A 12,310-nucleotide genomic window follows, 5' to 3' on the forward strand; every position below is an offset into this window, starting at 1 on the left:
TCTTTCTTTTTTTTTTTTTTGTGGAACTGTTCAAGTGCTTGATTTTTCTACAAGAAAGACTTCCCTGCTCCTCTTCTCATTCCTCTCAGAGTTCTTCATGACACCTAGATTTGGACTTGCTATCTGGTTAACTCATAAAGCAACACAAAGGAATTAAGTATCTGAATCCACATGGGAATTCAGAAGCTGCAGGCCAAGCAGTTAGAAACCTTTGAAAAGGGTGCTTAGTGAACATATGCAGACAGATTCCAAGTCTACACATAGACAGATAACAAATGCAACACTGAAAAGGTCTGCTTCCATATCAAACAATACTTTTTTAGCTTGTGCTATGGATGTGCATGCTCATTTTTGTTGTCTCTGACCTCACCCTATTTTGTACTACAAAAAAGCTGGAACAAGGGTGTTTGGAATTCAGAATTTCTAAAATATCTGAAAGACTTTTCTAAACAAATACATGTGCATATGCACTTAATTAATTATCTATATTCATTTCAATTGGGAATGTTTTTGCTGGGGAGGAAAAGGAAGAATGAAAAGCTTTTCAGTTTAGTTTTGCAAAAAAAAAAAATACCAAAAACAACAAACCCTAGCAGATGGGTACTCTGGGCTCCATGAATGTCCTTGTCACTGTGCAGGATATCTGGGAAAGCCAAACTCCAGCAGTCTCTGTCCTGGTGGGGAACAGTAGGGCATCATGACTACTGTAAAGCAGGGAGTGTAAGATCTGCTGAAGCCATGTATCAATCAGCCTGACAGAGTTACCTTGAGTTACTGCCATGGAGCGCAACTCCTGGTTCTTTTAAATTTCCTTTAGGCAGTCAGGATGAAAACCTTATCAGCTGAGAGCTTACCACAGCTCTGCTGGGACATGAACAGAACCCATATATCTTCATAAAACATCTCTGAGCAGCCCAGTGTTTACCCTGAATTAATTTGTCCAGAAAGTCCATGATCACCTCCAAGCAGGGGCTGCCATGAGAATGGAGCTGCTATTTCTACACCGTTGCTTTTCTAAGGAAAAAAAGGCAGCAAAGAGGAAGAGCCTGAAGAGTGTCTGGGGCTACTCTGTCTGTGAATCATGCAAACAGCACTGGCTGTTGGGTTGGTCTGGGGCACAGGGAATGACATACACCAGGAGTGAAATGTGCCAAAACTCCATTACACACACGTCTCCTAAGCTGAAGCCCACAAAGCAAAAGAATCATAAAACCATCATTGAATGGTTTGGGTTGGAAGGAACCTTAAATATTATCTAGTTCCCAAGCACCTACCATGGGCAGGGACACCTTCCACCAGACCAGGTTACTCAAAGCCCCATACAACCTGGGCTTGAATATTTCCAGGAATGGTGTTAAGATATGGTTATTAAAATTATTAGAGAGATGCTCCTACCTGAATTAAGGAGCAAACAACACCATATGCTATAGTCAATAGTACAGATTTTTATTTAACAGTAAATGTGAGGGAAAGACAAATAAATAGGAAAGGGGGGGAGAGGGGGAGAAAGAGTAACAGTCAAAAAAATATCACCACTGTGGATGCTGATGGCATCCCACTGGTCCTCTTCTGATCTTCTCAGTGGGGATGGTCACCTCCACCAGAGGTGGGGAAGCCCACAGAACAGAGTCCAGTAGTTTGATATTCACTCAGATTCAGGTAGGAACACCCAGGTACCTCCCCTGGAGTGGGGAGTTTTACACTGGATGATACAATACTTTGGATCAGGGGACACTTCAGGAGTGCTTGATGGTTTATATATTATATAATGTGCCATTTTATAATTATGGCACATCAGCAGGGATGGATACCTTCAAGCTACCTGTGAATGTCCTGATTCTACTCCAGAAGGGATTTTCCACAGCTGAGCCCACTTGTGTAAGAACTTTGGCATGATAGAAAGCACTATCCCACTTCCAATGATTTTAAAATGCCTTTTATCAGCCTTTCCTTTACCTTGTTCAACACCCATCTGTAGCCTCCAGTGACAGGTATACACAACCCCACTGCACTGGGCAAATGGCCGATTGAGTCATTAACCACTAACAGTCCAGTCTCTCAGAATAGGGCATCCACAACTTCTCTGGGCAAACTTCCAGTACCTCACCACCCTCACAGCAAAGAATTTCTTTCTAATCTAAACCCAGCATCTCTCAGTTTAAAGCCATTCCCCCTTGTCCTGTCACTACACACCCTTGTAAGAAGTCCCTCTCCAGCTCTCCTGCAGGCCCCCTTTGGGTATTGAAAGTTGCTCTAAGATCTCCCTGGAGCCTTCTCCAGGCTGAACAACCTCAGCTCTCTCAGCCTGTCTTTGTAGGAGAGATGCTCCAGCCCTCTGAGCATCTTTGTGGCCTTCTCTGGACTTGCTTCAACAGATCCATGTCTTTCTTATGTTGGGACCCAGAGCTGCATACAGCACTCCAGGTGGGGTCTCACATGGGCAGAATAGAGGGGCATGGCCCTCCCTGCTGGTCTCCCATGTGCTTTGTATGCAGCTCAGGATACAATTGGCTTTCTGGGCTGCAGGTGCATGATGCCATGTCATGTGGAGCTTCTCATCAATCAACACCCAAAATCTTTCTCCGCAGGGCTGCTCTCAAGCCATTCTCTGCCCAGCCTGTATTTGTGCTTGCCATTGCTCTGACACATGAAGACAACCTTGCCATCAACATGACTGCAGCAGGAAGGACAAAAAGGGTTCTTATTCTCAAGAAAACCAGGGGGCATTGATCCTGGTCAGGACAAGAGAGAGAAAAGAGATAAGATGGACTGGGGGTACTACTGTAGTGCTTTAACTAGCCACTATGTGGTTATGTTCTACTGTAACAGCTGAAGAAAGGCTCAGAAGTGAACAAGAATCCTCTGACAGAGCCTCCCATGAACAGTTAATCTATTTCAAAAATATTATAGTCTTACATTCATGTGACCAAACAAAGGGGAAAAAAAATCCAGAGCTGGAGAACATTGTTCATTAATTGAAAATCAATCCTCTGCTAGCTGCTGTCAAAAGCAGCTTCTGCTTTTTTTTTTTTTCTGCAGAGAAGCTGCTGCTGGGACTTTGCCAGTTCAGCAGTTAAAGGTAATCTCAAAGAATCCCTCAGCAAATTGCAAAGTGCTCAGGCTGAAGAACAACAAGGTGTTTGGGGACTGACTTGATTGTTTTAATTTGCGTAATATCAGCAGCAAGCAGCACTTAAGAATTATTCTGCTTAAGTCACCTATTCCAGAAGCAAGACAAAACCAAGCCAGCTTTAATGAATAAACCAGACCTAAAAGTATTTGATTTTATCCCCATGTAGATAAGGAAAAATGTAAAATCTGGCATCTGGAAACTGATATTCCTACGTTTTATTTTCTATATACTAACAAGGAGCTAGGGGCATGCATTGACATAACACAGCAGTCAATAGGATCTGACTCTTTGCTGTCAGATCTGTTGCTTTTACTGTTTGGAAAAGAAGAGACACAGGTCATCTGAGTACTCCCAAAGTCTCTAAAGATGGTGCCACAGTGCACCTACCTTCCTTCTTCACAGCAGCCAATACATTTCCTAGCACTTCGTTTAACAGACTTTGACAAATGTGCAGATCTCACCCCAGAAGTGTACAAGTAATTGACTCAAAGGCAAGAAAAAATCCTTTCTTACCTATTCCCCACTTATATTTTTAATAGCGTAGCCGTCAAAATGCAGCAAATCAATTTTTCCCCCTTACTGTCTCCACTCTGCCTTTTCAGAATATTTTTAGTTGCTCTGATTAAAAATTTACCTCTAAAGTACCACTGAGGACACAGTGCATGTCTTGATTACGATTCTGTATAACTTTTTCAGCCTACCTATGTATCTTCCTTTCTTTCTTTACTTCCCTTATCTTTCTAACAAAACAGAAATATTAGAAACTAACTTTGAAAGATGATAGGAAAATAGTCTCCCAGCAAAATGCAGAAAATACATTTTCAGAATGAACATGTGAGGCCATCACATGTGATGGGATTAAACAAGATACCTTACAGAAGAGAAACATGGCATGCTAAGATAAGAAATACACTTGCAGGTCTTGCCCAAAGCAAAGATGAAAAACCTCAGCATTTCTGTATTCTGTATTGTAGGGGAGAGGTACTCACCCCTGGACTCTTATCTCTCTCTGTCCTCTTCATCGGGGACAACGTGGGTCACAAATGTCTTGTGCCATTTCTATTACATATTCCACCATGTGTGATGAACCAGTATTTCCTCTCTTACTTTGTCCAGATATGCTTTAATTACCATCCCTGAAATTCTACTTTCCTTGAAAAAATGTGTGCAGCCACAGTACTTATCTGAATGTCACCAAAATATAAGACTATATGAATGAAGGAACGTAAATCCCTCTTCCTGGGATTCTCTGCATGGCAGCAGTTTTCATTTGCTTATTCACAGTGGGCAGAGACCTTTCTACCTTTTGAATGCCACTCAGCCACCCTTTCCTTTTTCTTGTGTAATCTGTTTACTATCCAAATCTCGTGAAGTCTTGACCACTGAAAAAGAGATTACTTTCTGATTTAATTTCTGTAGGTCATTCATATTGATTAGACAGCTTAGACAAATTGAGTAGTAAAAGACCTAAACCTAAAAGATATGAAGGATAAAACAGCCATTGCAAAAAGTAAGGGAAACATCCCTTTCTTTTCTTCCTTTAGTATCAATATAGTCCAAAACATTCTCTCTTTTTTTTCTTTTTTTTTGCAAATGTTTGTTCACTAAAATGTTCCAAGGGGGAAAATGTCAGCTACAAATCCTCACTCATCATATATTTGCACAGCAGTGCTTAAAGGTCCTTAAAGATCTCCAAGGATTTGAAAGAAATAATTCAGACAGGTCACAAAAAACAGTGCCATTGCCTTCCAGTGTCTGGTTACACGGCTCATGCGACACCTGACAACTCCAGGCAAGTCACAGTGAACTCACTTCACACACCATGCATGGAGAAATTTATTCCACCATCCAAATGTATGAAAGTTTAACTGTTTGATGTTAATGCATCAAGCAAAAATAGCTGCAATACACAGGATGGACTGTGGAAAACGTTTTACTCACTGCAAAGAGACACTTCTTCTTTGCTTCTCTTACAGATGGCCTGCTCCTGTTCTTGCCAAAACCACCAGAGTTTCACTCCGTTTCCTTGGCACTTAGAAAAGTCACAACTTTTCCCTCACATATGCTGGCTGATTCTTTATATACCTGAGTAACAGGTGTGTTACAGCCATATTTTGCATTATTCATCTTGGATGAAGTTAAACCCTGACTGTGTGACACATCACACATTACTCAGTTTACCTCAATGTTGTGTTTTGCTTTTGCTCAGTTAAGTTAACCTAAGATGCGTTTAGCCTGGAACAGTTTTAACTACCTCGGCACAGAAACTTGGCATTCTTCTAAATTTGTGCTTTTCAGCAATGAGACTCCTTTCTGCTGTATTTTTAAATTGCCTGCTCTTAAAAGTTTCCTCAATATTATTACCTTACAAATCAGATAATCGAGATTTACTTGGTTTCAGGCATCTCCTCCTTGCTGAAACAATTACTTGTGCCATGCTTTTTCCTGCCCCCACTTTCCTTTTCCCTGTAGAGAAACACATTTTCACTGCTAATACACACCATAACTGCAATGTCCTAGAGAATGGGTATCAGTCCAAAGCCCAGTGATATCTTGAAAGGTTTCTGAACCATAGTAAAGGCAACTATGCAGTATTACACAGCCTCTATAAAGGATCTTAATTTAAAGAGGTTTTTTTGTGCTATAAATTAGTTTCATTTGTATAACATTTTCTATGCTCAGATCCTTATAGTCCTATAATTAAGCAAAGTAGTTTAAGAAGGAAAATAAGACTACCAAATGTCCTAATTCCTCACGAAACTGGTGTTTTAAAGGATTAAAAAAATCTGAATTTTAAATTTTAGAAGTGACTAACTACAAGCATGAACTTATTATACTGTTTGTATGCAACTAACATTCTAAACAGGGGCACTACAGTTTTTCCAATCCAAGACACTTTTCTCTCATCCTCCACAGCAGATTCACAAAAAATTCAAGATAATGATTACAAGTACCTAGATCTGTAACATACAGATCCATAGCAACGCTGAGGATCTCTTATGTTAATTTCTGTGCCCAGAGGCTTTTCTGCAACACTGAATTAAAGAAGCCAGTATCATTCCCATAACAAGATGATTAGCTAGGAATTAAGACAAAGAAAAAAACTCTTTTCAAAACGTCAGTCTTCCAAGGCCTTTAAAAATCAAACAAAATTACTTATGTGGCTAACATCATCAGTTCTCAAAAGTTACCTAAGTTCACACATCCTGTTCTAAGGAAAAAGGGCAAAGTAACTGTTATGGTTTAGTCTTCATTTATGATTCCTTGTTAATGCAGTACATAATCTCCTTGAAATTACTGATTTTTAATGGGACATTTGAAAATATTTCTTTTACTGCTGTTGCAGGTGAAAAATCCAAGAGGACCACAACATCACTTACCAACAATCCATTAGTGTCACCTCTCAGATTCTTCAGATATAAAGGTGAGGATTTTTTTCTCCTTATAGTGTCAAAACATATTTGGATGTCTGCTGAGTGAGGTTTAAATGGTTTTAGAGAACAAAACTAGTAAAGATCCTAAATCTGTGTGACAATTCTCTGTGAGCAATCAACCTCCCCATCTATTTGCAGAAGCCACAGAGGGAACTAGAGGTGTATTCCTTGAGGAGGAACAACTGTCATCCCTGGAATATGTTCTGCATGCGTCAAAGCATATCAAAGGAGAAAACACACAGTAGAAACCCAGAGTAGTGAATCCTGCCTCTACCTCACCACTCTACTGGTATGGAAGACACTATTCTGAGCAAAGAAGAGAAACATGACCTGTGAGTTGAGCCATGACTGAGGCAGTGCTGCTGGCAGGCTGTCACAGCATATGTGGATTTCTCCAGTAAGATGCTGAGAGTAATCACAGAGTAATACTGCCACTGTTTGAGGAAGCAGGGAACAAGATTTCTCCAAACTTTCAGACTTGGAAGAGCTATTTGCACCACACATAGGATTGCCCATAAGAGATGATGTAACAATGAAGATAATTGCTGGTTTGGTATCACTGAGGAGAATGTAGACAAAAAGTGGCAACGAGCACAGAGGTGTTACACATACAATAAACTTTCAGCATGAATAAATGGAAGGACCAGTTCAAGAAAGGGGTTCAACAACACAGTTTTCACAAAAAAGTGTTACTGTATCAGAACCATCATGACAGAAGACAACAGGATCTGTGTACAGATCCTTCAATGTCTAGGTACTTGTGCTGATTGATACTACGGTGCACTCCAGGTGACAATAAGAAGTTATCCATATCTGCAATAAACTTGCTTCTTGATTTCGCTGAAAGATACAGTCTGGTCTTTACAATGAAAAGTACTCATTAACTGATCCTAACCTGTATTCCTCTTCTGCACACACCATCTTGAGCAAAGGGTTAAGATCCTTTCACATGATTTGCATGTGAGAAAGACTCAAGAATTACTGACTCAAAGCTTTAAGAAGCCCACACAAACTTCATTTCCATTTCTGTTTCTTCAAACAGCACAAACAAACTCATATAACACTACACAAAAAGGGTAAAAAGAAAAAAATTCATCAAAAAATAAAAATTCACTGAAACACCATGAAAACTAGGCCACAGAACAATCTGGCCTGCATCGCATATAAAATTCAAAAGATCAACAGGGTTAGATACCTGGATGTAGAAAGAAGAAAATAAAAAATCTATAGGTGTTGGAGAATAACATGAAGCATTTTCCTGTCACCTTCAGAAAAGGTTTATTATCTACCTTCCTAGAGCACTTAAAAAAGTCTCAAGACAAATTATTTTAAACCTCAGATTTAGTAAGCTAGATAGCCAGCAGCTTTTCTACTTGATTTGGAAGCAGCAAATTGAAAAACAGTACATATGTAGCAGCTGATACTTGTCTGGTTATAAGGCAATTGTTATTACCAGTTGGACAAATACCCTGTGCTCCCTGGTCATGTCAGTGCTGCTAAACACATATGGGTGTTCTGAAACCTGAGAGATTGTTCAACAGCATATAAATACATGTCAGAGAGAAATGAACAAGGTATTTTTTTTTCTCCCAATTGAACACCAACAATAGCATTTTGCAACAAACCATTATTAGCACTGATGTTATAGTAAAGCTCTACTAGTGTGTCAGGACTAGAAGAAGAAAGGAAGAGAACAAGGAGACAAACATCAGTCACTTAGCAAAGAGCAGGACTAGAATGTCAGACACACTATGGACAGTAGTGTCACGCACTGCCAGATGTATTGAGGAAGGCAGTTGTTCACTGTTGCTGTCAAAACCTCAGCACAAAGCTTTGGGGTAGTGTGAATACCAGAAGCTCAGTACTAGTGGAAAACTGAAAAACAGATAGTATTTCTTTTAAGTAAAAAGTCTATTTTTTTCTGCTGTAGGAAAGCTCTGGAGCTGAAAAATGAAATGTGTATTGAGAACTTAGTGGTATACAGAACTAAAATATTCGAAAACATTTATACAGTGACCACAGGAAAAAGGTGTTAAAATTTTTACTTACTTTGGATGTGCAAATTCATCCAGTAGAACAACCTTTTCTATCAAGTCTCCACCAATGGTTCGAACCAAATCATAGAAATCATTCTGAGAGTATGTCTCAGAAGGCAGCCAAAAGGAGATGTCATTGATCAAAGGTGGGTATCTGCTGAGTGGCTAAAAGAAATTAAAAAAACATACCTTTATACATGGTTGCACTTGATAACTATATCTACAACTGTTCTGAACTTACATAACACACAAAGTACACAGTTTAGAGGCTTTTTAAAATGCTCTTTGAAGTGCAAACTGACCTCATAAACAACTGAGACGGAAGATTTTATACTAGGAAATGTCTTTTAAAGATCCCCTTGTAACAACTTTGATATATTCATTCAGAAGAAAAAACTTGTTTTGTTTACTAAAATCAGTGTTTATGACCCTGAACACACTTTTGAAACAGAGCTGTTTAGAAGAAAGAGATAATGTAAGGTGGTTTTTCACTGGGTAGAATTGCACTTTTTGAAAGCTTTTTTCAGACTTTTTGCAGATTCAAAACTTCTTATCACATTCAGGTATAAAACCTATATGCATTTTATAGGATTCTTATATTACACAACATATTTACTATTTTTTATTTGTCGAAGTTTTAACAAAGTCTTATAAACAGGCACCTTCTTGATAAAATGTTATAGTAAGAAATACATTTTGGCTTGAAAAGCAGGATCAGTTCACTTTCCAGTGGTTTTCATAGACACTCAAACAAAAAAAGGTATGGCTGTTAACATAATTATTCATTCCACAAGTACCACAACAGGCTTTTAAACACAAAGGGGTATCTTTGCTGCATGAAGTGGATACACTGCTGCAAAAAATCCTGCATGAAGTGGACAGACAGTGTAACTTGTTATTTGTAAAAACAGGAGGAGAAAGAGAAATGAAACCAATTAAGTTTTCAGTTCTGATGAAACTTCACAGGACTTTGTGGGTTTCAGATCCCACCTTGGTGAGATGTTTCTCTCTTTGAAGAACAGAAAATGGTAACATTCTCCTTTCATGTCCTCTAGGTTATACAGTAACTTACTTCTGCCTTTCATTAATTACCTGCAGTTGTAAAAAGTACTTTTGTACAAGATTGTTGGAGTTTGTAGGAGAAAACATCTGTTTTATTATTTTGTTTATATGTACAAAAGATCCCATGTGTACACCTTGGTCTATACAGTATAATATCTCACTGAAAAATGTATTCCATGGCTGGGAATGTTTTATGATGGAGCAGTGGAAACTTAAGTGAGTACCTGCTGAAGCAATGAACTCGTTAATAAGGCAAGTTTACAGCATTCTGATTTACTCTAATACTGTTCTGTAGACTGTAAACTAGTCAATAAATATCTGATAAGGAATACAGTGTAAGTTTTAAATTAATTACCCCCCCAGCAAATAAAATTGTGAATCACAAATGATTATTGAACTTGTTAAAGGAATAAACTTGTCAAATGAATTCATATCCTGTACATCAAATTAAAAAAAGGAAACTTGCCCAGCAAATCCATTTCAAAAGAGCTTTTGATAAAATACTAATGAATGAAACACAAATGTCTCTGGTACACAAAAGTCGCAGCTGCAAATGCTGGATATGCTCCTTGGACAACAACCTGATACACATGTTAGTGTAAATAAAGTTATAATCCTGCAGTGGACCCCTATATTCTCACCTCATTCCTATCTAACACTTTATTTACTACTGCTATAGCTCAGGAATAAACTGAACACCCTTCAAAGTTTGGCGGGACTAATACAAAACTCACTCAACTCGTAGTTCAAGACATTTAATCATTCAAACAGAAAATGTGGCTCATGAGCCTTAGCATAATGAGGCACCTACTTGCATTCACACAGGTACAAGGACAATAAAGACAAATGTTCAGGTATTGTTAAAAATAATTAATGTTCAGAAAAATAATTACATGTTCAGAAATGTTCTGAGCTGGTTTTGGCAAGAATTCACAGGGGCTAGCATGGGACCAGGTTTTGGATTTGTGCTGAACACGGGGTTGGTAACATGGAGATGGTTTTGTTATTGCTGGGTGGTATTTGCACAGAGCCAAAGCTTTTTCTGCTTTCTGCACTGCCACACTGGCAAGAAAGCTGGGGAATTTGGGAGGAGACACAGATGAGACAGGTGACTCCAAGTGACCAAAGAGATATTCCAGACCATATGACATCCTGCTCAGTATATAAAGTGGGAAGAAGAGGAAAGGGAGGGATATGTGGAGTGATGGTGTTTGTTTTCCCAGGTAGCCATTACATGTGATGGGGCCCTGCTTCCCCTGGAGCTGGCCTGCTCATGGGAAGCAGGGAATTAATATCTTGTGTGTTCAGCTTTTTCTCTCCAGTGTCACTATTGTGGATACAGAATTGTAATTTTGTGTGTGTATGCTTGCGTGTGTTACAAAATCTGGAAGGATAAATGCTTAAAACATAACATAAGCATAACGTTTTATTATTAGCTACTAGCCTTTTCTCAGAGCCTTGTAATACAGAAAAATCCTTTATGGGAAAAGGCAAGGCAATAATCCCACATTATATTGTCCCTTCACCACCTGGCTGCAGTCGATATCATTGCAGTAAGTCTTATATCAACACTAAAGTTGGTATAAGGATAAAATTTCTAGTTCTCAAACGTATCGATCTGTTTGTTGTAGAGCTACATGAGTCACATAATAGTTTATTAGCTACACCTAAAATGCGAATAGGCTACTAAAGACTCTCCCATTGGCAAGCCAAAATGAAGTTCCTAAATTTGTATTCAGGCACTCCAGCAAATACATACTGTGGTCCACCAGACCACTTCTCCATTCTCTGATCCTTTCTAAACTCTCCTGCTCTTTAACAGCAGACTTGCCTAGAGTCCACTGGCTTTGATCCTTTTTCAAGTTCAAGGCAAATGCCAACATTGGAGACCATTTCCTTATGAATTTACAGACACTTCAAAGGCTCCCCTTGAGAGAAATGTGCTCTTCCCACTGTATCTGCTACTCTGTGGTCGCCTACAGCCACCACTTCCAGCTACATTCTCTTCATGGCTTAGGAGCCCTCCAGCACAATGCTTAGAGAAGACACTAGGACACATCTGCTTCTGCAGGCTGTGCGTTGGTTGAACCCTAGAACACTACCCAAGCCTGGAAGCCCTTCTGCTCCTGCTTCCATTCCTGATCACCTCCTTCAGTTTTTGAGGAACTGAAAAGAGGTTTAGGAAAAGGTAGAACTGATCCTACCAGCAGAGTGCTGCTGCAGGGCACTGGCCAAGTGTGTCAGTAAGCACTACTGATGCACAGACATCCTTTTGATTCCATCAGAGCTTTGCCACCACAGTGCTACTTTGAATGTTCTTTTTACTTTCAATTTCAAACACTTACATTGACATTTTTCAACAGCCTCAGAAAACGAATGCTTTCCCAGAAATTACACTATCTATATCCACTGAACCCATCTTGCAGGGAAATATTGCAAATAATGACATCACATTTTTCAATCGCCCAAAGTAAAAGCATTTAGGAATGCTGAATTACTATAATTTTTTTAAATAATTAAATGGAAGTTTATGGTGATCCACCTTCAATGATAAATGTTTACTAGTCATTAGTCAAAGTTCTTTGCCTGTTCCTTTACCACCGCAGCTCACAGCCTGCTGTTGCCAGCTGAAAATTGCCCCCTCA

General features: G+C 39.2%; 1 protein-coding gene across 6 annotated transcripts in view; it reads right to left on the minus strand.

Annotated features, from left to right (window-relative positions):
- FARS2 (phenylalanyl-tRNA synthetase 2, mitochondrial) overlaps window positions 1-12,310 on the minus strand; it is a 227,890-nt gene that overhangs the window by 63,970 nt on the left and 151,610 nt on the right. For all 6 annotated transcript variants that reach the window (XM_033512093.1, XM_015617658.2, XM_015617659.2 and 3 more), the window contains one exon: window positions 8,617-8,768. In XM_033512093.1, coding sequence (XP_033367984.1) covers window positions 8,617-8,768 — 152 coding nt within the window. The remainder of the gene's footprint in view (window positions 1-8,616; window positions 8,769-12,310) is intronic.

Source organism: Parus major, chromosome 2 (assembly GCF_001522545.3).
Source record: "Parus major isolate Abel chromosome 2, Parus_major1.1, whole genome shotgun sequence".
NCBI classification, from domain to species: Eukaryota; Metazoa; Chordata; class Aves; order Passeriformes; family Paridae; genus Parus; species Parus major.